Below are 25,843 nucleotides of genomic sequence, written 5' to 3' on the forward strand. Positions count from 1 at the left end.
AGCGTGTTTTATTACAGCAGCGCGCACACACACACACACACACGCACACGCACACGCACACACACACACACAGATTAATTAAGAGTGAGTCGCCCTGTCCCTCACCTGAAAGCATTTCCAGGCGTGTGGAGTGGAAACAAACAGCTCTGTGACTTAAAAAAGGCACAAGATTATAAAACACCAGAGAGAGAAACACAATAACGAGTGTTTTATAGCTTCTTTCAGCACCGGCGGCGTCAATAACACTCTATAACAGTCCATAATAGTTCATATTAGTCCCAAATTAATACTCCAGAAAGAAAACTCTGTTAAACACAATGTAATAGTGTTAAATATGTTAAATAAGCTTCTTGCACGCAGAAAACCACAGAGAGCGACTTATATTAAAACAGTGGATTCCAGTTTAAGTGCACAGCTCAGGCCTTCCTGAGGGCGGCCATATTGGATTGAACGCCGGCCTCTTCAGGCGAGCGCTAGTGCTATCAGGCGCGCAGCACATTAAAAGCTTCAGCAGTGGACTGATGGAGGGAAGGAAGCTGCTAGAGGAGAGAGGTTGGTCTGATATCTGGAACATTGAAGTCATTATTCTTTGGAGAAGCAGCACGTTGTCATACTCCATTTATTCATCTCAAAAACGTGCACGTGGCCACTTTGCTTACTCTCCAAGTTCCAACTTCTTTTGTACCCGATGTGGTCCGATTCCCCTGAAAGCAGCTGAGCAGAGTACAACAGGAGGAAGTCCACAGGACACGACGTCCCCTAAACACACCGCCAAAGTTCTGTTTTCTGTTTCTTTTTAGTGCAAAGGTTTAAAAACAAACAGTCCACTTCCTGTTCCACTCTCTCCGTTCAGCCCATGCTGTCAACGGCGAGGGGCAGCAGAGGCACCGCCGCCTCGCAGCTCTTCGCCTTGCCTCCATCTTTTCTCTCCTCTGTCACCTTCTTCTTCTCCTCTTTCTCCACGGCGTCTAGATCGGCCCTCGTGGGAGGCGGGAACTCGCGGCAGTACGCCGGCGGCAGACACGGCACCAGGTGCACCTCGCCGCTCTCGTGCATGAGCTGGACGCAGGTGTAGAAGTCCTGAGGCGAGCGGCCTGCGGTGGCCGCGGCGAGGCCCGGTTGCGCCGCCACGCTGTACTCTGTCCCTGGCAGAGACACGACCTCCGGCAGAGACCAGGGAGACGGTGCGTCCGGCGGCGGTCCGAAGGCGAGGGGCGGCGAGGAGCAGTACGGCGACACGCTCTGCACGTACGACGCGGCGGGCGGCGCCGCCACCAGTCTATGGAGGGCGGCGGCGGGCGGCGGGTCACACGGGACCATCAGGGCGTCCTTCTCGCGGGCCGTAGGGTCGGACACCACGCAGCAGTACTTGGGCGCGGCCAGGAAGGCGTCGCCGGCGCTGACCCGGTCCCACACCTCCTCCCTGTAGCTCGGGGGGCTGTAGCCATGGAAGTTACTGAAGTGACTGTTGACCTCCGCCACGTTCCCCTTCTGAGGGGAGGGAGGAGAGAGGAGAGGGAGGAAGGAGGAGGGAAGAGAGAGGAGAGGGAGGAAGGAGAGACAAGAGAGGAGGGAAGAGAGAGGAGAGAGGAGAGAATAGAGGGAGGAGAGGGGGAGGAAGACAGAGGAGAGAGGAGACGAGTAAAATGATTGAATATTGACCAAGTCAAGATGGACAGGTGTGTGTGTGTGTGTGTGTGTGTGTGTGTGTGTGTGTGTGTGTGACCTTCAGGAGCAGTGGATCGATGCCGATGATTCGTGGTTTTGGAATAGGAGGCAGGAAGTAGTCTTTTATTCTGAAGGCGAAAAAACATAAAGAGAGAAAGTCTGAAGGAAAACCACCAATTACAAAAATACACTTTTACAATAACAATACTTGTGTAATAGAACTGTGCTCCATTACATGATTTCTGCTGCTCTTTACATTATATCCTCACACGTGGAGCTCATTTCTGGTCTCAGGACTACAAACTGAGGATCTGATCCTTCATGTAATCAACAGAAATGAACTCATTCATAATAATTGAAGCGCTTTATTGTGTAACAGGAAGTCGAACCTTGTGACTCTCCTCACCTCCTACCATGTGGAACGACGCCGAGCAGGACGACCAGCAGAGCCACGACGGCGACGCCCGTCACCAGAACCGGAACCAGCACTTTGCCTTTGAGCCGGAGAGAGGGACCACAAACGACACTGACAACCGGAACAACAACCACAACAATAACCACAACCCGCGCTGCAGCCGGGCGTACCTGCCGGCGGCCCGGAGGGGAGGCTCATCAGCAGCGGCGCGCTCCATCGGCTCCACAGGCCGTCGTTCTGGGACCGGCAGCGGACCCGGACCACGTAGTCGCCCACGGGGAGGCCGAGCAGCTCCACGCGGCGCTCCCACAGAGGATGCTTCACCTGCGGGGAGGAAGCCCAAATTACTCATCCTCATCTTCATCCTCACCGTCACTCTCATCTTCATCCTCACCGTCACTCTCATCCTCAGTCACTCATAAAAAAGTGAAATCTTTGGCTCCACTGTTTGCGGGTACCTTCCATTGTCCGGGCTCGCTGACCCGGCGGTACTGCAGCTCGTATACCAGCGTGATCCATCCGTACTGCAGGTCCGAGGGCACCGGGTAGCTCCAGCTCAGCAGCGCGCTGTGGCCCATCTCGTGCCCGCCGGCGTCCGTCAGCTGGTAGGTCAGATTCACCGGCGCCTCGGTCTCAACTGGACCGCCGGGATGGAGACGTTACAGCGCATGCGTGTTGTAAATGATTCAGACAGAGCGCGACACCAGACGCAGCGCAACACTACTCATCTGCATTTAACTCATCTGGCTCATATCACGCTGGATGTTCTTAGTTATGATCAAAATACCTTTTTAAAGTGATTTTCTTGCAGATATACATTTTTTTCCCAAGAGTTTGCTTAACAAATACATACAATAAACACAAGTGTTGGACTCAATTTGGGGTTCCTACAACAACTCAAACACAGGAGGAAAAGGAGTTCTGGAGACAACATTGGTCCCACAGTTTAACGTTAAGTAATTCCTAAAACACTGAAAAGGTTTTCATTGTGATAATAATCTCATTTGAATTAGTAATAAACTGCATTATTCCATGTAGTTGCTGCATGTGTTGCATATTAAAAGCTTCCTCTTCTTTTGACACAGTTGTGTGTTGGGTCTTTTAAAATACAAATAAAAACATTTTCTGATCACGAGATCCGAATTTTGCACCAAACTTCATAGAAAAAACAGACATTTTCAGACGTCCTGCCGAACAACAGACACGAGCGCGGAGTCTCGCTGCATCCGTCTTTGCATCCAGCCGTGCGTGCCGGCTCCCTATTGGACGGCGTCCTCACCTATGTTGACCACGTCCAGGCAGTGCTCCTGGGAGGTGTAGTTGGCGTTGGCGGTGACGGCGGTGACGTTCAGGCAGTAGATGGTCCAGATGGCCGTGTGGAGGCTGTCGAAGTGGCAGCTGAAGGGGCCGGCGCTGCCGTAGTCGGGGCACTCGTGCCGGGGCCCGTTCCTGTGGACACGGAGGGTCCGTTAGGTCTTTACCCGGGCTTCCTGTGCCGTCTCACTACAGCTGAGCTACCTCATGACCTCACTGTAACCACTAAGACATCACAACTACAAAGACACAAAACAACCGCAACCAATAGAAAAAAAGACACAAAACAACCCCAGAGACACAAAATAACCACAGAGATGTAAAACAACTACAAAGAGAACAAAACACCTGCTTAGCGATGCTTTTCTTCTTCTGTGCTCACGACAGCTGCGCTACCTCGTGACCTCACCGCTCCTCCGTGAGAAAGGCGAGGTCAGGAAATATGTAATCTCAACACGCATCAACACCCAGCTGTAATCTGCTATTCTTGGAGTTATTCCTGGCTCTTTTGGGCCTTTTCCTTTCACGTAATCCCAGGTTTGGCGCGGCGGTGGCAGCCGAGCGCGACAAATCAAACCGGATTCAAGCGACGCAGAAGCTTTTCATCCGCTTTTAACTCCTTGTTCTTAAAGCTGCATTTATTTATAACTCCATGCACGAAGTGTCAGCAGTTTAAAAGACCGTCGATAGGGAACCGTGTTCAAAGTTTGGACTAAGAGTACAGGAACGTTCCTCGTATTGAGCAGACATTTCATGAAGCTGATGCTGATGACCGGAGTACATGTGCGGCTGTGCGTACCCTTTGGAGTAGGTGAGCACGTACGTGACCGGCTCTCCGGCCGTCAGGTTGTCCAGAGGAAGCCACCAGCAGCTGAAGTCCTCCATGTTGGGCGAGCGGCAGTGGTGGATGTGAGGCCTCGTCGTCACGGCAGCCGCTTCTGTGAGAAGGAGGGGGAAGAGGATGAGGATGAGGAGGAAGAGGAGGAGGGGAGGTGTTTTCATGCAGGACAGGTTTGTCTGTTTCTTTAGAAGTTGATGATTTAAAAAGAAGAAACTCATTTTACAGGATACACTGAAACTCACAAATCAACAAGCTGTTGACACAAACTAGTTTCCATGAAGAACGATCTCATCACCGACCAATCAAATCAGTTCATCCTCTCATCACGCGCTCTGAATAAAGTCTGCACACACACGCACACACACACACACACAGCACGTGGCCACGTTGGTGATTAGTGATTATCTGGAGAGAATAATCAGAAACGTCTCCCCTCTCCACTTCTACAAAACCTTAATATCCTCTGTCACGCACACACACACACACACACACACACACACACACACACACACACACACACACACACACACACACACACACACACACACACACACACACACACACACACACACACACACACACACACACACACACACACACACGACAGTGATTCAGACCGGCAGAGGGACATCGATCGGCTCACTAACGCGCTCATCAAGTGGAAGAGACACTGACCTCATTTAGAAACCCAGCTGACGCATTTTAAAAGATTAGCACTATTTATTATCACGACATGAATATTTCTCAAGTTGATTTTTCTCCCTGAAACATGTCTTCAGATCCGATAGGACCTTTAGCTTCACCCCATTCCACACGAGGTGGACGGGGAGACGTCCTGTCCGACCCGGGGAGAGCGGCTGGAGTCCAGAGCAGCTGGAGTCCAGAGCAGCTGGAGTCCAGAGCAGCTGGAGTCCAGAGCAGCTGGAGTCCAGAGCAGCGGGAGTCCAGAGCAGCTGGAGTCCAAAGCAGCTGGAGTCCAGAGCAGCGGGAGTCCAGAGCAGCGGGAGTCCAGAGCAGCGGGAGGTGAGCGGTGGACGGAGAGAACCTGAGTTCTGCAGGGAACAAAGGGCCTGTGTTGCTGTAAGGAGCTCAGGAGCCGCTCCGCAGGCTCTTTCTCATGAACCGCCTTCACTTCTCAGAAAGAAAGAAAGGAAGGACGCACGCCGGGCGCCAACACAGCTGCACGCCAACAAAGCTGCACTCCAACAAAGCTGCACGCACTCGTACCTGCAGAGTCCGACTGGCCCGAGTGAACGGATTCACTGCAGGCGAGTCTGTGACAGCAGGTTTCATGAAAATCACCCGACTGATCCGCTGTCTACGTGTTGCAAACCAACAACAAAGACAAGCCAAACGACCACACTGTGGCTGAAAAGGAGCCACATGTTAGCAGCTGCATCTTCAGACTATCCTGAAGAAAAACACACTTCATTTACTAAGAGCCATCCGATGAGGGCGCGATAGAGATAATAACACCTTCAACACATCTGCACGACATGATTAATAGCAGGTATTTACACATTTATGGTCATGGTCCTCTAAAGATCCACATGGAAGTGTTTAAGAATAAAATGACTTCTGCAGATTTAATTTCCTGTGCGCTTTTCAATCTAATCTTTGTATTCCTTATTTCCGTTGCCATGTGGTCAAAATATGTCTTTTAAAACCTTGGACTCAAACGTCTGAGTCTAAGATGTCATTATGGGCTGTGAACGGGTTGAGTCCCTCCTTCACAGCAGCAGCAGAGATGTTTATGTCACCAACAGATCCAGGAAACCATGAACGCTTTGTTCTCAGAAGATTAGGACTTCTGCAGCGATCTGAACCAAACAGACGCTCTGCCACGAGGTTACATTCAGTTTTTGATTTCATTTTCATAAATTGTGCAGCTCGAGTTTGGATTTATTCCTACGTTTATGGATGGCATGATGTTTTATTAATTAGATTTCAAGCCTCCACACTAACGACGTTATCAAACCAGACGGAGGAAATCTAAACACAGGAAGTGCAACGTTCTGCCTCGTGCTGCAGAGGAATGACCCCGAAGACTGTTTCTGTTCTTCTGCTGTTCATGAAAGAAGATTCTGATCAGACTCTACTGTAGATCGATCGGGCTCTATTGTAGATTGATCAGACTCTACTGTAGATTGATCAGACTCTACTGTAGATTGATCAGACTCTACTGTAGATTGATCGGGCTCTACTGTAGATTGATCAGACTCTATTGTAGATCGATCAGATTCTACTGTAGATCGATCAGACTCTACTGTAGATCGATCAGACTCTACTGTAGATCGATCAGACTCTACTGTAGATTGATCGGGCTCTACTGTAGATTGATCGGGCTCTACTGTAGATCGATCGGGCTCTACTGTAGATCGATCAGACTCGACTGTAGATCGATCAGACTCTACTGTAGATCGATCAGACTCTACTGTAGATCGATCAGACTCTACTGTAGATCGATCAGACTCTACTGTAGATTGATCAGACTCTACTGTAGATTGATCGGGCTCTACTGTAGATTGATCGGGCTCTATTGTAGATTGATTGGAGCTCGTGAGATTATGAGGAAGTTCCGTGTCCGTCCCCGAAGGGTTGGACACGCTTGAATATGATGCAAATAAAACATCTTCTGCTTCCTGTCTTCCATCCTTTGGACCAGAAACACGTCTTTGTCTCAAATGAACGACAGATCTCCGGTAAACATTAAAGCTACTTCAAGGAACTTTCACTTCCTGCTGGTTTTGGCGCCCCCTGTGGACTAAAGTGACAGTGTTCCCAGCACTCATTCCACTGCTTCCCTCCAGCAGCAACATCTGGAGTTTGGTTAGGATTCAAGGCCTCGTGAGAGGATAGTTAACACAGGAGTCTCAGTGATCTCACCAGAACACACGAGCATCACAGCAGCGTGGACTCACCGAGACCGAGGCCGTCTTTATGCGGGACGTCCTGGACCTGGATCCTGCCGCCGTCCCCTGAAGGCAGCAGAGCGAGCAGCAGCCACAGCATCGACCTGCCGACACCAACAAACCAATGAGAATCACGAGCTCTTGTCCGAGGAGGCAGAAGACAAGTGGAGGTTTCAGAGAGGCGGCGGTGTGACGGCCCGCGGCTCTTCTTCCTGTCATGAGACCGCCGCCTCCTGTCCTCACGCATGCCTCAAATTACACCAGAGAACAGAAAGACGCATTTGATTCCCAGCAGCAGCATCTGTACAAGCAGAAGAGCATGTTTCCCAATCGGCTGAATGGAGGAAGACATGTATTTTTAAATGTGTAGACAACCTGGGCCTGGAATGTGACTTTTTTTTTTGTTTCTGAATAAATGAAACTATACTTTTTTTTTATTGGTTGCATTCCTAACATTTCCCTTTGATCTTTATTTGAATAATAAAAGAAGTTTGTTTAAAAGTGATTGACATTAGACCTCGTGAAGTACTTTGATGTTTACACAGGACAAAAAAGAAACAAAGAAAAATGATATCCAGGCAATATGTGAGAAGCAAAAGAACTTCATTACGCTCACATTAATGTGAGCGCCTCTGCTCTTCAGGTTCTGCTGAAAGCAGATTACTCTAATCAGATTAATCCTGTGAACCCTTCTGGGGTCGCGCTCTAGTGAAACACGGCGAGCGTCCTGATGAAACAGAGTCACGGTCAGCGTCCATTTCCTGCTGGAGGAGCAGGCGTCTGCTGGGACGACGTTCAGCTGACAGCCAGAGGATGAAACAGCAGAGACATCCTGTCACTTCACAACCGCCACGAACCCCAAACACAGCGCGTATCGCCGGACGCTCATCTCTCTGACGGCGCTCCCACTTATCGCCTGAGATCAAACCCAAAAGGCCATCTGACCCTGAAGGTGTCTCCAAGAAGCCCCGCACTAAAGACAGAGGGCTTCGTGACGACACCTTCAGGGACCGCTCACCTGCAGAGTAAAGCTCCTGTGACGCCGAGTCTGGTCTAAGTTTAGCTCCTCATTCAGGACCTTGACTTTGGGAACGTGTCAGGAGCACGCAGCATAAACCAGGACAACAATCCTCTTATGTAAACAACAACAAACATCCCATGAGAGCTCAGAGACTCAACACGATCCTCCACAGTCACAGAGTAATCCTGCCTCCATCTAGCAGATTAACAAGGCCTCAGCTGACTGACGCGGGCCGATGACACCAGATGACCTCCATGAGGCCGTCCACCCCCCCTCAGGATCTTGGAGCAACATGTGGATAACAGGAGCTCCTTGTTGTTTGCAGCGTTTCTCAGGAAAAGTCCATAGAACTCTAATTGGTTTCAGAGATGTTGATCACTGTAAAATGTGCACAGTAATCCATAAATGCATAAAATGCATGCCCTGAATCAGCGCTTGTATCATTACTTTTATCTATTGCGCAACTCCTGCGAAGAATTTCCCTTATTTTATTCATTTAGCCATCTAAAAATGATAAATTAAGTATATACAATCTGAATAAAAACATAAATCAGTAGAAGCTGCTGGATGAAAACGCGGTGTTGGTATGTAACAAGTGTTCAGTCGTACCTGGACATGTGTGCGTCTCTGGGGTCAAACGTTGGGGACCGGGTCTGGTTCTGGACTCCAGAAGACGAGGAGGACCCGGACGGTCGGGACCTGCCGCAGAACAACGGGACCGGATATAGAACATTATTCACTTTGAAAGAGGAAACTCCTCCACAGCATCCGTCTGGGTCATGGATCTTTACGGCGGTGCTTTTACGGGCCTGTAAACGCTGCGTGCCGTCAGGCGGCTGCAGCAGCTGTTCGTTTCAGGTCGTTATCGCGTCTCAAAGTCCCGCAGCCGCGATGCAACGAGGAGGAGAAAGGGTTAAAGTCTGAAGGAACGACAGACGATGCTGGTGTGCACTCATATTCATCATAATGCAGGAACGTGCCGACGTAACATCAACGTCCTGTAACGTACCTTTTCAGAGATTTAAAACTGAATCTTTTTTGCATGTTTTTTGGACTAAACGCAGCTGGAGGGCTGAAAGGAAATTGTATCAGAGGACTCACATGAGCGCCTGCATGAATCCAATTATCAACAAGAGGTTTGTTCTTCCAGAACTTTGATTTAATGAACCGCCATGCGTCACAACTTCATCCAATTATTGGTTATGATTTTTTTTTCTAAAGGTGATCATGCAGCTGGAGGAGAGTAGCTGCAGTGAATCAGAGGGTCGCTGCAACATTTTGAGATGTTTAGTTTGAGATTTTAAAAACAGCCACTTGAGGCCTGCCGGTGCCCTCGAGCAGGAGCATGGGATCTAAACCGTGTCATCGCAGCTTCACACGTCAGATAAAAGTCCTCTGCCATCGCAGAAAAATAAATAAAAATATCGGCACTAATTCATGGAAAATTTGAATCTCCTTCCACATATTCCTTAATTTATTCACTGCATGTCGAATTGTGTGCTTCCTAAAACACACACACACACACACACACACACACACACACACCTCTAAAACAATAAATATGAAAAGAATGCCATTAAATAATATAAATCAGTTTGTCCCAAATTTCTTTTGAGTGCAAACATGAACTCTTACGTAACTTATACCAAAGAAAACAAGAGAAGTGGTTTTTGTTCAGCCTCCACAGGATTCCACTAAGCCCCAGAATTGATTTTAAAGTATTTAATGCAGAAATCTGCTCATGGAAACATAAGGGCTCCGGGACGCGACCCTGAGGAACCCCTCGTGTTTCTGGGGAATTGGTGCAGCCGAGGACACCAACACAGAGAATAAAAGGTATGATCAGCTGGTTTGAGGGAAACTTCATGATCATCATGACATATTTTATTCTGCTCTGAAACATAAACTGTTCATGGAATAAATCTGCTCCATTTATACTGTTAGAATGTGTTTTATTGCATTAATTTTACATCTTGCTCGTCCTCTTTTCATTATACACCTCAGGTTTTTATTAAAAATAACTAATATATCCAAGTCCAAACACAGATAAGAATGTTTTTCCTCATCACGGCTTCAGTCTGAAACCATCTGCAGTCGCTTGTGTGCATTTTAATGACTCGATGGATGAAATCAGACATTCCCCCCGAGAGAGCAGACGCTAAGAAAACATTTAAAATAAGAGATAGTGTTTATTTAAAGAGCATCGCACTGCCGGCGCTACAGGCGGAGCCTATGACCTTCAACAACAAAGAGTCCAATTAAGCCCCGACACAAACAGGAAGCAGAGGATTAGAAGAACTCACTTAAAAAGCGAGTTCATGGATCGCGGTGACATTCAGGTGAATCGCTGAGTTCACTCCGACAGCGACACAAAACCTTCTTTTAGTGACGAGTGAGAGCCAACAAATAACTGCAGAATGACGTGGTTTCCACTTCCTCCCTTGACTTTTACTTTATAATAGATTTAATACAAATCTTTGCTTTCGGACCATTTCTTAGACAAAACGATGAACATCTCAACAACACGGGGACGAGGCCCCTGGCGGCGCCTTTAATGAGCTCTATTCCTGTCTCAGGGGGAACGAGGCGGTGTCAGACGTGCTGGGCTCTGTGGTCTCTAACCGCCGTGTGCAGACCCAGCAGCGACGAGCCGCGTCAGCGGGACGCTCCAGGGAGCCGGTGGTCGGAGCATCCGGCCGCGCGGCGCACTGAGCGCCTCCGGCCGCGCGGCGAGGAAACACAGATGTGAACAGACAGCAGCCGTCGATCCACAGAGTCACACGCTGCCAGTGACGACACACACACACACACACACACACACACACACACACACACACACACACACACACACACACACACACACACACACACACACACACACGTTATGCAACGCTGAGGGTTACTAATTAACAGACGGACAGCCGTCATACTGAGGACACGCTGCCAGAAACACACAACACCAGAGAGAATGCAGCTTTAACACATGAAGCATGGACTTCTATACAACCAGAGGAGTCGCCCTCTGGTGGTCAGGAGAGAGAATGAAGCTTTAACACATGAAGCATAGACTTCTATACAACCAGAGGAGTCGCCCCCTGGTGGTCAGGAGAGAGAATGCAGCTTTAACACATGAAGCATAGACTTCTATACAACCAGAGGAGTCGCCCCCTGGTGGTCAGGAGAGAGAATGCAGCTTTAACACATGAAGCATAGACTTCTATACAACCATAGGAGTCGCCCCCTGGTGGTCAGGAGAGAGAATGCAGCTTTAACACATGAAGCATAGACTTCTATACAACCAGAGGAGTCGCCCCCTGGTGGTCAGGAGAGAGAATGCAGCTTTAACACATGAAGCATAGACTTCTATACAACCATAGGAGTCGCCCCCTGGTGGTCAGGAGAGAGAATGCAGCTTTAACACATGAAGCATAGACTTCTATACAACCATAGGAGTCGCCCCCTGGTGGTCAGGAGAGAGAATGCAGCTTTAACACATGAAGCATAGACTTCTATACAACCAGAGGAGTCGCCCCCTGGTGGTTTCAAGACAGTTTTTAAAACATTAGGCCTTCTTTGTTTGGCTATTTCTGAAAAAGCCACTAAGGAGAGTTTGCTGCCCCTAGAGGTCGGTAGGTGTCACCTCACTCATCTCAGCTCAGTTTCCAGACGGTGGTTCGATTCCCACAGGTGTCTGTGAAGACCCTGAACTTCTGCTCTTATTAAAACACGTCAGTGGGGACCACGGGTGTCACCGCAGCATCTGAATGCTAAACCGGTTTGAAAGCCGGGTCTTGTGCTCGGCCGGTAAATGAATTCTCTCCGGCCGCACCGACAAACTGAAGCTTCCTGTGCGCTGCTCAGACAACCAGGGAGGATGTTCAGGGTCATGGGACACATGATGAGACATGCAGCACTGAATGTAAACATTTAAACAGATCCTCCCCTCAGGTGTACAGCTGACAGGAAGTCCATGCTATCCATGTGTAATCCCCTGCAGCTCCACCCAGACGACAAATTATGAGTTCATACTTTCATAAACAGGACTGAAAAGTGAAGGAAGGGTCGTGGAACCGATTGCAGCAGAGGTCAGCCAGAAGTTAACGCCGTCCTTCAGCTTCATACATCTCTCTTTTAACGGTGAATTACTGTCGAAGGGATCGGGACGCTTCAGGCTCATGGAGGACCTTTCTGGCATCATTTGGGCTCCGATACATCGATCCGAGCGGTCAGACGGGCAAAGAGACTTCAAATCGTTAATACTCTGGACGCTTTACAGCTCGAGTACTTTACTTTCCCGACTGATTACTCTGCAGAGTACTTCCTGTATCACACATCAGAAAACTAGGAGACAAACGTCTCAGAGTCCCTGCTGACCTCTGAGTCCAAAACACAAAAGACATTCAGTCTACATCCACGAAGGATGGAGTCAACGACTAACGGACCAATCGATGCAGCTCCGCTTTGACTGTTCAGGAGCAACCTGAAGTCTTCATCATGATGAAGACCAACACATTAAATAAAGACAGTTAAGAGGAATAAAGAGAAGGCTGCCTTCATTTCAGCAGACCTCCTTCAGGTGTGGCGTTTCAACACTTTGGGGCTGCTGTGTGTATTTCAGAGAGTTCATCTCCACCTTATCAGTCAGGAGCTCAAGTCCATCACAACAAACGTTTAACTCCTGAGTTTTATCTTTATGTTCTGGGTGTTTCCCCTGTGGAGGCGGCAGGTCGTGTTCTAAAGCAACCGTGTGAGCTGGAGACAACGGGCCGACCGGAGAGGAGAAACCACGGCGTCCATCCTCTGCAGGCGCGGTCACGCGCGCAGGACTCGCCTTCTTATCTGGTGCAACACATGTACAGGGCGAGGGGCGCGCGTCCACTTCCAAGCCAAGTTTTTAGGATGAAATTAAACGAAGTTTCTGTTATCTCGTCCGTCAATGTGTCAAATTGGAATTAAATAAATCATTTAATGCAAAGTCTGGTGTGAGGGGATTTATTATGAATGATATGATTAATCCTACTATTTGCATACTTAATGCAAAAATGATCAAGAAATTCATGAGAAAATACAAATATTTGAGCGATAAATGTTGTTTATTGCAGCAGAAATATGTTTTATTCACGTGTTTCTGTCAATCCATGAAGCAAGTGGAGGTTTAAGATCATGACGTGATATTTAAAACAGACTTTGAAACTTTGAACTTTGAAGCAGTTACATACATAACTGGAATAATCTGCCACTAATTCCCTTCTTCTCCAGCTGAACGTGACAGCAGTGTGTGCGCACGTAGTTGTTATGCTTTAAAACATGACAGAAAAGGACTTTTTATTACAGATTTATTTTAAGCTTTCCAGTTTTTATTCTCGGACATTTTCAAAGCAAACGATTTATTGTTGAAACTAAAAACTAAAAATCCTAAAGTCTTAAAGAAATGCTCCATGCACTGTTAATTAATTCAACTCCTAATTAAAGGCACCTGCGCGCGAGCGTCATGTCGGATTAAAGGTGAATCCGTCTTACCTTTGAGCGTCCAGGGATCCGCCTGCGGCTGCTTTGGCCTGGGGGGTGGGGGGTCCGCGGGCGCGGGTCGGGGCGGCCGGTGGTCCGGGTGGGGTCCCTGGAGGAGCGGGAGGAGCTGTCGTGTGTTGGTGCGCTGTCAGTGGAGTGTTGCGTTCACTGACCGCTGTATGTTTCTACCACGCCCCCTTCTCTTTCTCCTCCTCCTCCTCCTCTTCCTCCTCCTCCCACTCCTCATGGTGCCGGAGGTATGGAGGTCCAGTACGGACAAGAACACAACAATAAATGAACATAAAAAATATAAACATTACAGGAGCGCCCTGAACGCCTCAAGTTAAGGCTCAAAAACTATTACTACATGAGAAGAAAACACATGATGTATTCATTCACTGACTGCATCGGCTCCTGCTGGACGTTGTGTTTCCTGTTCTCCTTCACAATAAAAGCCTTGAATGCTCAGCAGGAAGTGTTGGGGCGGCATGTTAAAGACACTGCAAGATGCATGAAGTAGGTTGAATATAAATAAAGTAAACCATGCCGATGTCAAGGACAGGAGATATTATGGGATATTGGAGCCTCAGAGACGTGATTATGCATTGTGAAACGGAGTCAGTCCCCATGCAGCAGATTTACTCTAATCCCTTCCCTCAGATTAGGAGGGAAAGCACCAGAAGGCCTTTATTCTACAATCCACAGCGTGCGCTTTAACCTTCATCCTCAGCTTCATCACTTACAACCAGCGGCGGCGCTTCACGTGTTAGCGTGTTGCATAAGGTCACGGACGACTGCTGCAGTATACAGTTAAGAAAACAGACTTTTTTTGACACCTGTTGAGGCATTCCAGGCTGGATATGTGTATTAAATCCACACTAAATGTATGAATACACACATGCAGAGAATATGCATTATTATTTTAGATGCATTTGTAACAATATCCAAAGAATATAACATTATAACTAATAAAGTTGAGTCACATCTCATGTGTCTCTGCAGTTAAACTTCAGTCTTTATGGATGTTCTCTGTCTGCTGGCTCCTCCCACAAACCCCTCTGCTTCCTAGAAAGCGTCCTCATGAGCTTCCTGTCTGCTGGCTCCTCCCACAAACCCCTCTGCTTCCTAGAAAGCGTCCTCATGAGCTTCCTGTCTGCTGGCTCCTCCCACAAACCCCTCTGCTTCCTAGAAAGCGTCCTCATGAGCTTCCTGTCTGCTGGCTCCTCCCACAAACCCCTCTGCTTCCTAGAAAGCGTCCTCATGAGCTTCCTGTCTGCTGGCTCCTCCCACAAACCCCTCTGCTTCCTAGAAAGCGTCCTCATGAGCTTCCTGTCTGCTGGCTCCTCCCACAAACCCCTCTGCTTCCTAGAAAGCGTCCTCATGAGCTTCCTGTCTGCTGGCTCCTCCCACAAACCCCTCTGCTTCCTAGAAAGCGTCCTCATGAGCTTCCTGTCTGCTGGCTCCTCCCACAAACCCCTCTGCTTCCTAGAAAGCGTCCTCATGAGCTTCCTGTCTGCTGGCTCCTCCCACAAACCCCTCTGCTTCCTAGAAAGCGTCCTCATGAGCTTCCTGTCTGCTGGCTCCTCCCACAAACCCCTCTGCTTCCTAGAAAGCGTCCTCCACATCTGTACGTGCTCATGTTTCATGATGAACTCGACTCCTCTGCAGGTGGCAGCAGAAACACACCATCGCTTCCTCCTGCAGCAACAGACACCTACAGCTGTTCTTCAGGTGTTTTCCTCTCTGCAGCTTGAACAGGAAGTGTGTGGAAATCAAGCTTCTGTTTTACTCGGCGTGTAGAAATCTGCCACTTCCTCCGCCTCATGTTCACCATGTCACCACCAGGTTCCTCCTCAGCCTCAGCGTCAACATGCAGGACTTCCTTCAAGTACTAGCATCCAAATATATACTGGAAGTACCAAAAGAAATGGTTCTGCAGAATGTGGAGCTTCTGGGACGGGAGTAGAGTCTGATTTCAACCTGCTGATTATTAATGTCATTTATTGTATTTTATTCTATTTATTACTGACATGCAAAGGTCATGCATTCTCTTACTCATAAGGACACTTGGTGGTTATTCATTTTACTTAATGCATGGTTTTATACAGCACCCTGAAGTCTGGTTATGGTTTTCTTCCTCTTCAGATCATCGATAAGGAGCCTTTTAGCTCCTTTATGAATCACTGTGGAGAAACCCATCGACTGGCGGCGGTCACTTCCTTATTTGCTCCTTTCAAAGGTTATAAAGTGAGTGAGCGCTCCGCTGCACTCTTCACTCTCTTCCATCACGGTTACCTGCTTCCTTCTCACACAGCAGCTCTTCAAAATGGGCAACTTTGCTGCCAACGAGGGACTCTCCATCTTTGTCATCGTGAGTACTTCATCATTCTGTCGAGCGTCTGCCTTGTTTAGGAGTTGTTGAAGTTATCATAGTTCATATAAAATATGATTTGAAGCATCTCTGTGAAGACGGCTGGATGTTAAACCTTCACATTTTGTAGTTTCTGGCCTTAAAGACGCGTTGCAGCAGACCCCACGTGTCATAATTCATTATAATTCCTGCTTTTAACACTTTTATATTGTACATGTTTCTCTATATTTTGTGTGAATTATTGGGTCATTTAGAAAAAGCTCCACCTGAAGGGCGTGACCTCTGTTTGTGAGATGAAAACTAACAAAACACAACAAGTGTGTTCTTGAGCTCTGCTGAGTGATACCTGTACACATGAATATGTATAAAAAGTATGATAGTTCGACATGGATCTTCTGTTTCTGATGAGTTTTATGAATATGCTGTGCTTGGATGTCACAGCTGGTCTGGCTCGGCATCAACGCCTTCCTGTTTGTGCATTTCTACATGGCCTTCCTGGTGGAGCGCTGGTTCTACACCCGGGTGCTGCTGGGGGTGAGTCTTCACGCCTCTCCGTCTGCTTCTTCAAACTCCAGAAAGAAGCAGAAACTCTCAGCGAAACCTCTCGAAAGTCAGATAAAAAGATGCATTAAACAAAACAGGACCCGACCCGTTTCACTTCCTCAAACTGCTTCTCTTCCTTCACTGGAAGGCCTCTGAGGAGAAGAGTTTCCATACAGCCACAAATGATTCGGTACAAGTGACGTAAAGGAGAGAATATTAAAGATGTTTTGGACACTGGACGGCTGTCAGGACGCTCCTTTATCCTCCACTTTGATTCGCTCCACTGCTCGTGTTACCTGCAGATCTCAGGCTGCTTTTTCTTATGTTGCTTAAAGGTGCATGTTGTTCACAGAAACTAGGGGAATGAATGCATGTTATCACAGCATTCTCCTCTTAGGTAATGAGTGTTTGCATTGTGCAGCCGGGCTGGAAGACTCCCAGCAGGTGATTCATTTATGATCTTCCTGTAAGAGTGAAATCTCCTGAGCGCCGTCACATCCACGCCTGCACTATTCACTCCTTATCCGTTATCGAGTAACTAAACCAGCACACCTGAGCTCTAGAGAAGAGGTCAGATGTGACGGGACAAAGTCTCCTCCCGGCTGGCCTCAGTGCAGCTGTAGCCGAGATACAGAAGTGAAACAGCTGCACAGAGCTTTCAGGGAGGGAAGCATCCTGCGCGGCAAAGTAATCAGATTACACGTTGAGGTAACGCGCTCTCTCACCCTTCAGCAAGCGCTGTCCTGGGCCAGAGCTCCGGCTGCCTGCCTCAACTTCAACTGCATGCTCATCCTGCTGCCGGTCTGCAGGAACCTGCTGTCCTTCCTCCGCGGCACCATCCAGGTAACACCGACCCACCATAGGCCATCAGGGGCCAACAGAGGCCATCAGGGGCCAACAGAGGCCATCAGGGGCCAACAGAGGCCATCAGAGGCCATCAGAGGCCATCAGAGGCCATCAGGGGCCAACAGAGGCCATCAGAGGCCAACAGAGGCCATCAGAGGCCATCAGAGGCCATCAGAGGCCATCAGAGTCAGTACTTTAGTGAGTGTGTATTTTGTGTTCAGTGCTGCAGCCGCACAGCCGCTCGACAACTCGACCGGAACATCACGTTTCACAAGCTGGTGGCGTACATGATCGCCTTCCACACAGGTACGCCTCAACGCGCCTGTCTCTGCAGGAAATGCAAACTGTAACACACACGCACATGCACACGCACACGCACACACACAGCTGAGGTTCCCTTTTGCACATGAGTGTATGAGTGTGTGTGTGTGTGTGTGTGTGTGTGTGTGTGTGTGTGTGTGTGTGTGTGTGAGACGAGCCAAAGCTTCATTTGGGGGTTTGGCGTCACGATGAATCTCCTCTTTCTCCTTCTCCTGCAGCCGTGCACATCGTCGCCCACTTGTTTAATTTTGAGTATTTCATGGACGCCCAGCTGAACCGCGCCGGCCGGCCTCTTGCCTTCATCCTGTCGGAGATCGGCGACGGGGACAACGCGTCCTTCCTGAACCCCATCAGGTCCAACGAGACGGTGAGACGGGGCTTCTGCTGTTGCTCAAATCTGTGAAATCCATTCTGCCTCATTGCTACATGTGGTGTAAGAACATTACTCCATCTGAGGATGCTTCCTCTATTTGTCTCTTGTGAGAAACTTCCTCTTTTCAAATACAGCGAGGAGCTGGAACACAAGATGAAGACGAGCAGCTCCTCAAGTGGAGTCTAATAATAAATGTTCCCTGCAGGGGTGTTGTCGTGGTGACGACCCCGTGACCTCCACCCGCGCCAACCAGCTGTGTGTGTGTGTGTGTGTGTGTGCAGAACCCCACCGTGGTCATGTTCACCACCGTGGCCGGGCTGACGGGCGTGGCCATCACGCTGGCGCTCATCCTCATCATCACCTCGTCCATGGAGGTCATCCGCAGGTCTTACTTCGAGGTGTTCTGGTACACCCACCACCTCTTCGTCGTCTTCTTCGTGGGCCTGGTGTTCCACGGCTTCGGGTGAGCGGAGCGGACGCGCCGCGGCGAGTCTCAGGCGTGAGGGGTTAATAAATAACACGGCCGTGTGTCTCTGCAGGCGCATCGTGAGAGGCCAGACGGCCGGCAGCCTGAAGGCCGACCCCCCCGAGGCCTGCGCCGACCAGTTCAACATCTGGAGCAGCGCCGCGTCCAACTGCACCACGCCGGTGTTCGCCGGAAACCCGCCGATGGTGAGCGGACGGAGGCGGTAGTCATGGAAACAAGCCTCCAGCTGTCTGCTGAGCACTAACCTGTTTTACTCCAAGAGACCGATGGTTTAACTGAAGTACAGGAACCGTTACGTTGAAGTATTCACTCCTTCCCCACAGGCCGATGCTTTGTTTGCGTATTTATGATGCAGATTATGATTCTTTAGGCCCTAAATCTACAGGTGTATGCACTATTAGAAGTCCTTTGGGTCGTAGGACCACCTGGACACGAGGAACAGGAAGCAGAAGGTTTAATGCACACGTTACCTCTTCTCCAGACGTGGAAGTGGGTGGTGGGGCCCATGGCCCTCTACGTGTGCGAGAGGCTGGTCCGCTTCTACCGGGCCCACCAGAAGGTGGTCATCACCAAGGTGAGCTGGTGCTGATGAGACACAGGTGGTCTGTCCTCACTGCCCCCCTGACCATGCCCCCCCCCACCAGGTGGTGATGCACCCGTCCAAGACTCTGGAGCTGCAGATGAAGAGGAAGGGCTTCCGCATGGAGGTGGGTCAGTACGTCTTCATCCAGTGTCCGTCCGTGTCGCGGCTGGAGTGGCACCCCTTCACCCTGACCTCCGCCCCCGAGGAGGACTACTTCAGCGCCCACATTCGCATCGTGGGGGACTGGACGCAGGCGCTGCACGAGGCCTGCGAGGGCGACAAGACGCAGCCGCAGGAGGCCTGGAAGCTGCCCAAGTACGTCTAGCGCCCCCTGCTGTTTGATACACGTCAGACGCCGCTAGCTCTCTGCTCTCTGAGCTCACCATGAGGGAACCGGCTCTTCTTCTTCAGCATCAGCGCTCCACAGGAACAAACGTTCCTCTGTCAGATGTTTACAACTTCAATTATTCAATAAGAAAAAACAGCATCATAAACAATCTAATATGATATTATACTTACTTAGTGCTTTTACTGAAGTTAGAGTACGACTGCAGGACGTTTGCCAGCATTGTTCATCGTGTTTCTCTTTGCTGCTGTAGATCGTTCACATGTCTGCAGAGAACAAGATAAATGCATTAAGTATCATTATTTTAATGGTTTGTGACCCTCAGGCTGGCCATCGACGGGCCATTTGGAACCGCCAGTGAGGACGTGTTCCGCTACGAGGTCGTTATGCTGGTCGGCGCCGGAATCGGCGTGACTCCGTTCGCCTCCATCCTCAAGTCTGTGTGGTACAAACGCATCCAGAACAACCAGGACGTCTTCACCAAGAAGGTGAGGACGCAAGGAGTGTACAGAGTGTGTACAGAGTGTACAGAGTGTGTACAGAGTGTACAGTGTGTGTACAGAGTGTGTGTTGCCTCCTCACAGATCTACTTCTACTGGCTGTGCCCGGAGACCGAGGCCTTCGAGTGGTTTGCAGACCTGCTGCAGTCTCTGGAGGGTCAGATGGCGGAGAAGGGCGTGACGGACTTCCTGAGCTACAACATCTACCTGACCCGCTGGAAGGACACCGAGGTACAGCGCGCTCCTTCAAGCCACGCTCACACGCTCACACTCACACTCACGCTGCGCTCACGCTCACGCTGCGCTCTCCTCCGGCAGGCCGCTCACTTCCGCGTCCACCACGAGGCCGAGAACGACCCCATCACCGGCCTGAAGCAGAAGACGCTGTATGGGAAACCCAACTGGGACCACGAGTTCTCCAACATCGCTGCCACGCACCCGGGGTGAGAGCAGAGGACACACAGTACACTATACACACACTGTACACACACTGAATACACTGTACACACTGATTAAACTACTGAACACACACTAAATGCACTGTACTCACACTGTACACTGTGTATGTACACACACCACAACTTCTGCTGCGTGTACTACAACTAGAACTCCTATCCTGTACCTGCGTTGTGTTGTAGTACACTAGAGCTCATCCTGTCCCCGTGTTGTGTTGTGTTGTGTGTCCTCAGCACCAGGGTGGGGGTCTTCCTGTGCGGCCCCCCTCAGCTGGCGACGTCTCTGGAGAAGCAGAGTCTGTCTCACTCGGAGGACGACGTCAAGTTCATCTTCAACAAGGAGAACTTCTGAGGACGTCCTTCATGTACTAGTACATGTCCTAGTACATGAAGGACGGCCACTTCCGTCATGTACTAGTACAACCTGCAGCGCGTCTTCGCTTCTCGCCTCAGAGGTTCTGCAAACACGGAGGAAATGTCTCTCCACGTTACCTTGTTCTCCTTTTTTGTTGCATCAAGTGAAACTGCTGCTTTCAAAACTCCTCTTCCTCCGTGCTTCACATCTCATATGTAAATATATTTATATATATATATATATATATAATTATACATATATACACATATATATATACACATATATATATATATACACATATATACACATATATACATATATATATACACATATACATATATATACACATACACATATATATACACATACATATATACACATATATATATATACATATACATACATATATATATGCATATACATACATGTATATACATATATATATATGTATATACATATATATATATACATATATATATATATATATATACATATACATATATACATATACATATATACATACATATATATACATATACATATATATATACATATATACATATATATATATATATATATATACATATACATATATACATATACATATATACATATATATATGTATATGTATTTACACATACATATATACACATATATATATATACATATACATACATATATATATGCATATACATACATGTATATACATATATATATATGTATATACATATATATATATACATATATATATATATATATATATACATATACATATATACATATACATATATACATACATATATATACATATACATATATATATACATATATACATATATATATATATATATATATACATATACATATATACATATACATATATACATATATATATGTATATGTATTTACGCACGGTTCCCACACACGGCTGCGTCGCCCTGGAGCAAGGCATCAGAGGAAGTTATGCAGCTTTATCAGACGTTCTGCTTCACGTTGCATTAATGTTTTCTTTTATATTCCATAAAATACTGCTCATGAATCCTGGGAGAGGTTTTTATACATATGAAGTGTTTTAGTGTTCGTGGACGCAGCCCTCTGGTTACACGCTGTGATACATGTAGTTTTATTTAAATTGTACCAAAACTAATAGAAATCCCATGATGCACTCTGGTGTTTCACGCCTTTCTGTATATTTATATCTTTTCACACAGGGCAAAGTGAATTTATCTTTTTTTTGGATAATAAACTTTTGTGACATTTTTCCGCTCAAAAAGATTGTGGAACTGTTTTGTGGAACTGTTTTAAACCTCAAGAATAAAACTGCAGTATGAGATCTAAATACTTCTTCCAACACTGCACAAAGACTACGAGGAGCGTAAAACATAAATATATTTACACAATACTTATTTTTGTTTTGAATTGATGAGAAAAAGTAAAAGTACTCATGATGCAGAATAATTCACACATCGCATTATTGGTTTATGTGTAATGCATTCATGATGAAAACATCACTTTAATGATGAAGATGGAGCACACTTACTTCATGCTGCTGGGTGCTTTCATCTGTAATACCACACCAGAAGTACAATAGTTCTCTCTGAAATGTGGTACAAGTACAACATGTTATAAAAAGGAAGTAGGCAGGTAAAGTACAAGTACCTCCAAACTGTACTTCATCACTGATGAATGAGAACTGAAGGAATATTATAGATAAATAAAACACAATGAATTGAACTGTAGATAGAAAATGGGTGCAATAAGAAAGTAGCTGTGTGTTATTCAAATGTTCAAATCTTTATTGATTTCAGATTAATGACTGAACACTGCTCATGAATCTCTTAATGCTCGTTATCCTGCAGAGAAACAGCTCCGAGTACAAAAACCCCCGTGATGACACGGAGCATGCGGTAAACATCAGAAACCACAGAAGAAGAAGAAGAAGAAGAGGAAGAAGAAGAAGAAGAAGAAGAAGAAGAAGAAGAAGAAGAAGAAGAAGAAGAAGAAGAAGAAGAAGGATTCCAGCTGTCAGGGAGTGATACATAAAGAGCACTGCAGTGACATGAGAAGATCAATACATTACAATAATAATAATAATAATAATAATGATGTCATGCATCTGAAGGCAGGCAATACTGTTTTCCTTTAGAGGTCAAAGGTCAAGCCCACAGGCACACACAGCTGTATGGCACTTTGTGGCCCCCTGCTGGTCACAGGAACACACTGCTGCTGCTGATTGTGAAGTGTGTGTGTGTGTGTGTGTGTGTGTGTGTGTGTGTGTATGTGTGTGTGTGTGTGTGTGTGTATGTGTGTGTGTACGTGTGTGTGTGTGTGTGTACGTGTACATGTACATGTACGTGTACATGTATCCTATGCCACAGCCACAGCAAACACACTGACCACGCAGTACATGGTGCGGTTCTCCCATCTCACCGTGCTGCTTCCTGCAGAGAGGAAATTATAAATATGAGGAAATGAAAACGGAGAAAGAGTGAAGTGATGAAAACAGGAAAGGACGAGCAGAGAGAAGAACACAACAAAAGAAAAACAAATAGAAGTGTTGAACCCTGGGAAGTCGACAACAGACGTAGCTCTATGAGATCTTGCGTTATTATTATCATTGAGTCAGAGGAAGCTGCTGTCAGAGGGATCAGTGCTGGACGCTCGGCTCACCGTCCAAGGCCGTGTCCCAGTAGCAGGAGTTTGCTGCGTGGAGGCCGGCTCCTGTTTTCTGCATCACAGCACACGTCACTGAACAGAGAAACACAGTCACAAGAAGCACCTGAATAACTTAAAAGCTCTAATATGTAACATCCTTGCACGCACATGCCTATATCCTCTTTATTTTAAGTGAATCTGCACCAACACTCCTGACCTACCAATGTACTTGTACGCTTTCCCCTGTTTGACCATCTGTGTGAGGCAGCGCTCCACGATGCCGGCGGTCCACTTGTTCACCAGACTCTGGTTGTAGTCGTCAGCACCCACGACGCTCTCGATACACTAAGACGGTCATGAGACAACAGAGTTCACGGTCATGTGGAAGTCAGCGCTTAGCCCCGAAGAGGCTGCAATACAGAGCAAGCACTGTTCTGCACTTCACCCAACAACGTGTGTTATGAAGACTTCTCTCTACAAAAAAGCGCAGCAGTGAAACGGCACTTAAGATTTTGTTTGTTTAAGGAGGAACTAATATTGAAAGAGATTCTTTTAAAAATCTTGTGACTGAATTAATCGTGAAAAAAATAATAAAATTAATACATTTCCCATCACAACCGTTACAATGTGACGGGATAATATTTTAGTCATGTGCTCCAGAAAAATAGATTTTATGGCTCCGAATTTTACAATAAAGAACTTTATCATCATTATGAGGACAATAGAAACAAAGTTGATGGATGTGAATGATTCAACAGGGCGGAGAAATAATAATTTAAAGTTTTTAAAAATAAAAAACTAAAGGAAACTTGACATTAAAGAGTAGAAGTTTACCTCTTTGATAATGTTATCAGCTTCTTCAGAGTTGAATGAGCTCTGATGAAGAGAAACAGACAAACACAAGTCAATGCCAGTTATTATACATAGTTTAATAATTCTAACTACTACAACATCACCAATATAATGCATTCAATCCACGTACATATACCTCAAACCAGTGTAATATATTGTCTTGTAAGGGTATTGTGTACTTGTATTCTTTTCTACCACATGTATCACAGTTAATAAATTAAACCTCAACAAGTCAAAGCTAAAACAAAGTATCCACTAATCAGTGTGTGTACTTTTATAGTGTGGTATTCGTACTTTTACAGTGTGGTATTAGTACTTTTACAGTGTGGTATTAATACTTCTACTCAACGCAGTGAGTAATGTTTATGTATAAACAATCACAGTGTAGCATTAACTCATTATAATAAAAAAACTATTATAATATCAGTCACTTCCAAAACCTTGCCATCTACCAGGAACATGTAAGGAGCTCCTTCCAAACATAATATACAACATTATAAAATTATGTTTACACCAAAAAGCAGCTTTAGCGTCAGAAATCATCTTGAGTGGCTTGCCAGAGCGTCTAGCTATAGCCGCTAACAGCAGGCTAGCTTCTATCGTCAAGTCATAGAAAACACGTTTTCTGCACAAACCTCGCTTCCGGTATTATATTCCTCCATTCCTGTCATCTGCTCCAAATGCCCGCGTTTCTTCTTCAGGAAAATGGAAAAGAAAAGGAGAATTTTCTTGAAGGAAAATAAGGAGCTTCCTGTGAGCCGTGAACGGTCTGAAATAAAGAACAACGAAGAAGAAACGTCGGAGCTGTCAACAGACTAAAATAAAGAGCGACGAAGAAGAAAAGCCGGAACTGTCAACAGACGATAATACAGAACAACGAAGAAGAAAAGCCAGAGCTGTCAACAGACGATAATACAGAACAACGAAGAAGAAAAGCCAGAGCTGTCAACAGACTACAATACAGAACAACGAAGAAGAAAAGCCGGACAGCTAAATGCTCCGCTTTGTGACGTTCATTCACTCGTTTATTCAATTTATTCATGAACAAAAGTGGAAAGAGACACATATACAATTATTTAACGTATAAATGTGATTGTCCGTCAACATTTACGGTTTTAGACTCATGGCTGAGACCTGACACGCGGCCGTTAGTAGGTAATTCTTCTCAGTCAATGCTTGTTTAAAGGGTTGTGTCGCCCTCATGTGGCTGAAACCGGGAACTGCATGAGTTTTACGCTTTTGGCTCAGAAGGAGCTGAACGTGGAATTACAAGACGAGCTTCCAACTGCATGACACGTGAGACTCTTCTCCTTCTCCTTCTCCTCCTTCTCCTCCTCCTCCTCCTCCTCCTCTTCCTCTTCCTCCTCCTTCTTGAAAACACTCTGAAAGGAGGCATTCTGCATCATGAGTTTAGTTACTTTCTATACTTTAATTACATTTCACTGGTTATACTTATGTACTTCAGTATCATTCATTA

The 25,843-nt window shown here is 46.9% G+C and overlaps 3 protein-coding genes across 3 annotated transcripts; 1 reads left to right on the forward strand and 2 right to left on the reverse strand.

Annotated features, from left to right (window-relative positions):
* Window positions 1-182: 182 nt before the first annotated feature.
* On the reverse strand, window positions 183-13,926 carry LOC137794290 (growth hormone receptor-like). Its single transcript, XM_068591038.1, has 11 exons — window positions 13,920-13,926; window positions 13,692-13,788; window positions 8,781-8,870; window positions 7,160-7,254; window positions 4,197-4,335; window positions 3,363-3,532; window positions 2,542-2,720; window positions 2,254-2,407; window positions 2,075-2,162; window positions 1,727-1,796; window positions 183-1,491 (listed from the first exon to the last, which is right to left on the reverse strand). The coding sequence occupies exons 1-11, from the start codon at window positions 13,924-13,926 to the stop codon at window positions 850-852; spliced, it is 1,731 nt and encodes a 576-aa protein (XP_068447139.1). The 3' UTR covers window positions 183-849.
* A 2,046-nt stretch (window positions 13,927-15,972) lies between these two features.
* cybb (cytochrome b-245, beta polypeptide (chronic granulomatous disease)) lies at window positions 15,973-21,063 on the forward strand. The gene is made up of 13 exons (XM_068590834.1): window positions 15,973-16,050; window positions 16,492-16,584; window positions 17,326-17,436; window positions 17,661-17,745; window positions 17,979-18,127; window positions 18,415-18,596; window positions 18,673-18,805; window positions 19,102-19,194; window positions 19,265-19,518; window positions 19,875-20,037; window positions 20,134-20,280; window positions 20,368-20,492; window positions 20,739-21,063. The coding sequence occupies exons 1-13, from the start codon at window positions 16,006-16,008 to the stop codon at window positions 20,854-20,856; spliced, it is 1,698 nt and encodes a 565-aa protein (XP_068446935.1). The 5' UTR covers window positions 15,973-16,005; the 3' UTR covers window positions 20,857-21,063.
* Window positions 21,064-22,632: 1,569 nt separating this feature from the next.
* On the reverse strand, window positions 22,633-25,280 carry LOC137794178 (dynein light chain Tctex-type 3-like). Its single transcript, XM_068590858.1, has 5 exons — window positions 25,002-25,280; window positions 24,349-24,390; window positions 23,736-23,859; window positions 23,530-23,607; window positions 22,633-23,300 (listed from the first exon to the last, which is right to left on the reverse strand). The coding sequence occupies exons 1-5, from the start codon at window positions 25,035-25,037 to the stop codon at window positions 23,227-23,229; spliced, it is 354 nt and encodes a 117-aa protein (XP_068446959.1). The 5' UTR covers window positions 25,038-25,280; the 3' UTR covers window positions 22,633-23,226.
* Between the last annotated feature and the right edge of the window lie 563 nt (window positions 25,281-25,843).

Source organism: Clinocottus analis, unplaced genomic scaffold, assembly GCF_023055335.1.
Source record: "Clinocottus analis isolate CAN_PGR_092001 unplaced genomic scaffold, fCliAna1.0.p SCAF_24, whole genome shotgun sequence".
In the NCBI taxonomy this organism is placed as follows: Eukaryota; Metazoa; Chordata; class Actinopteri; order Perciformes; family Cottidae; genus Clinocottus; species Clinocottus analis.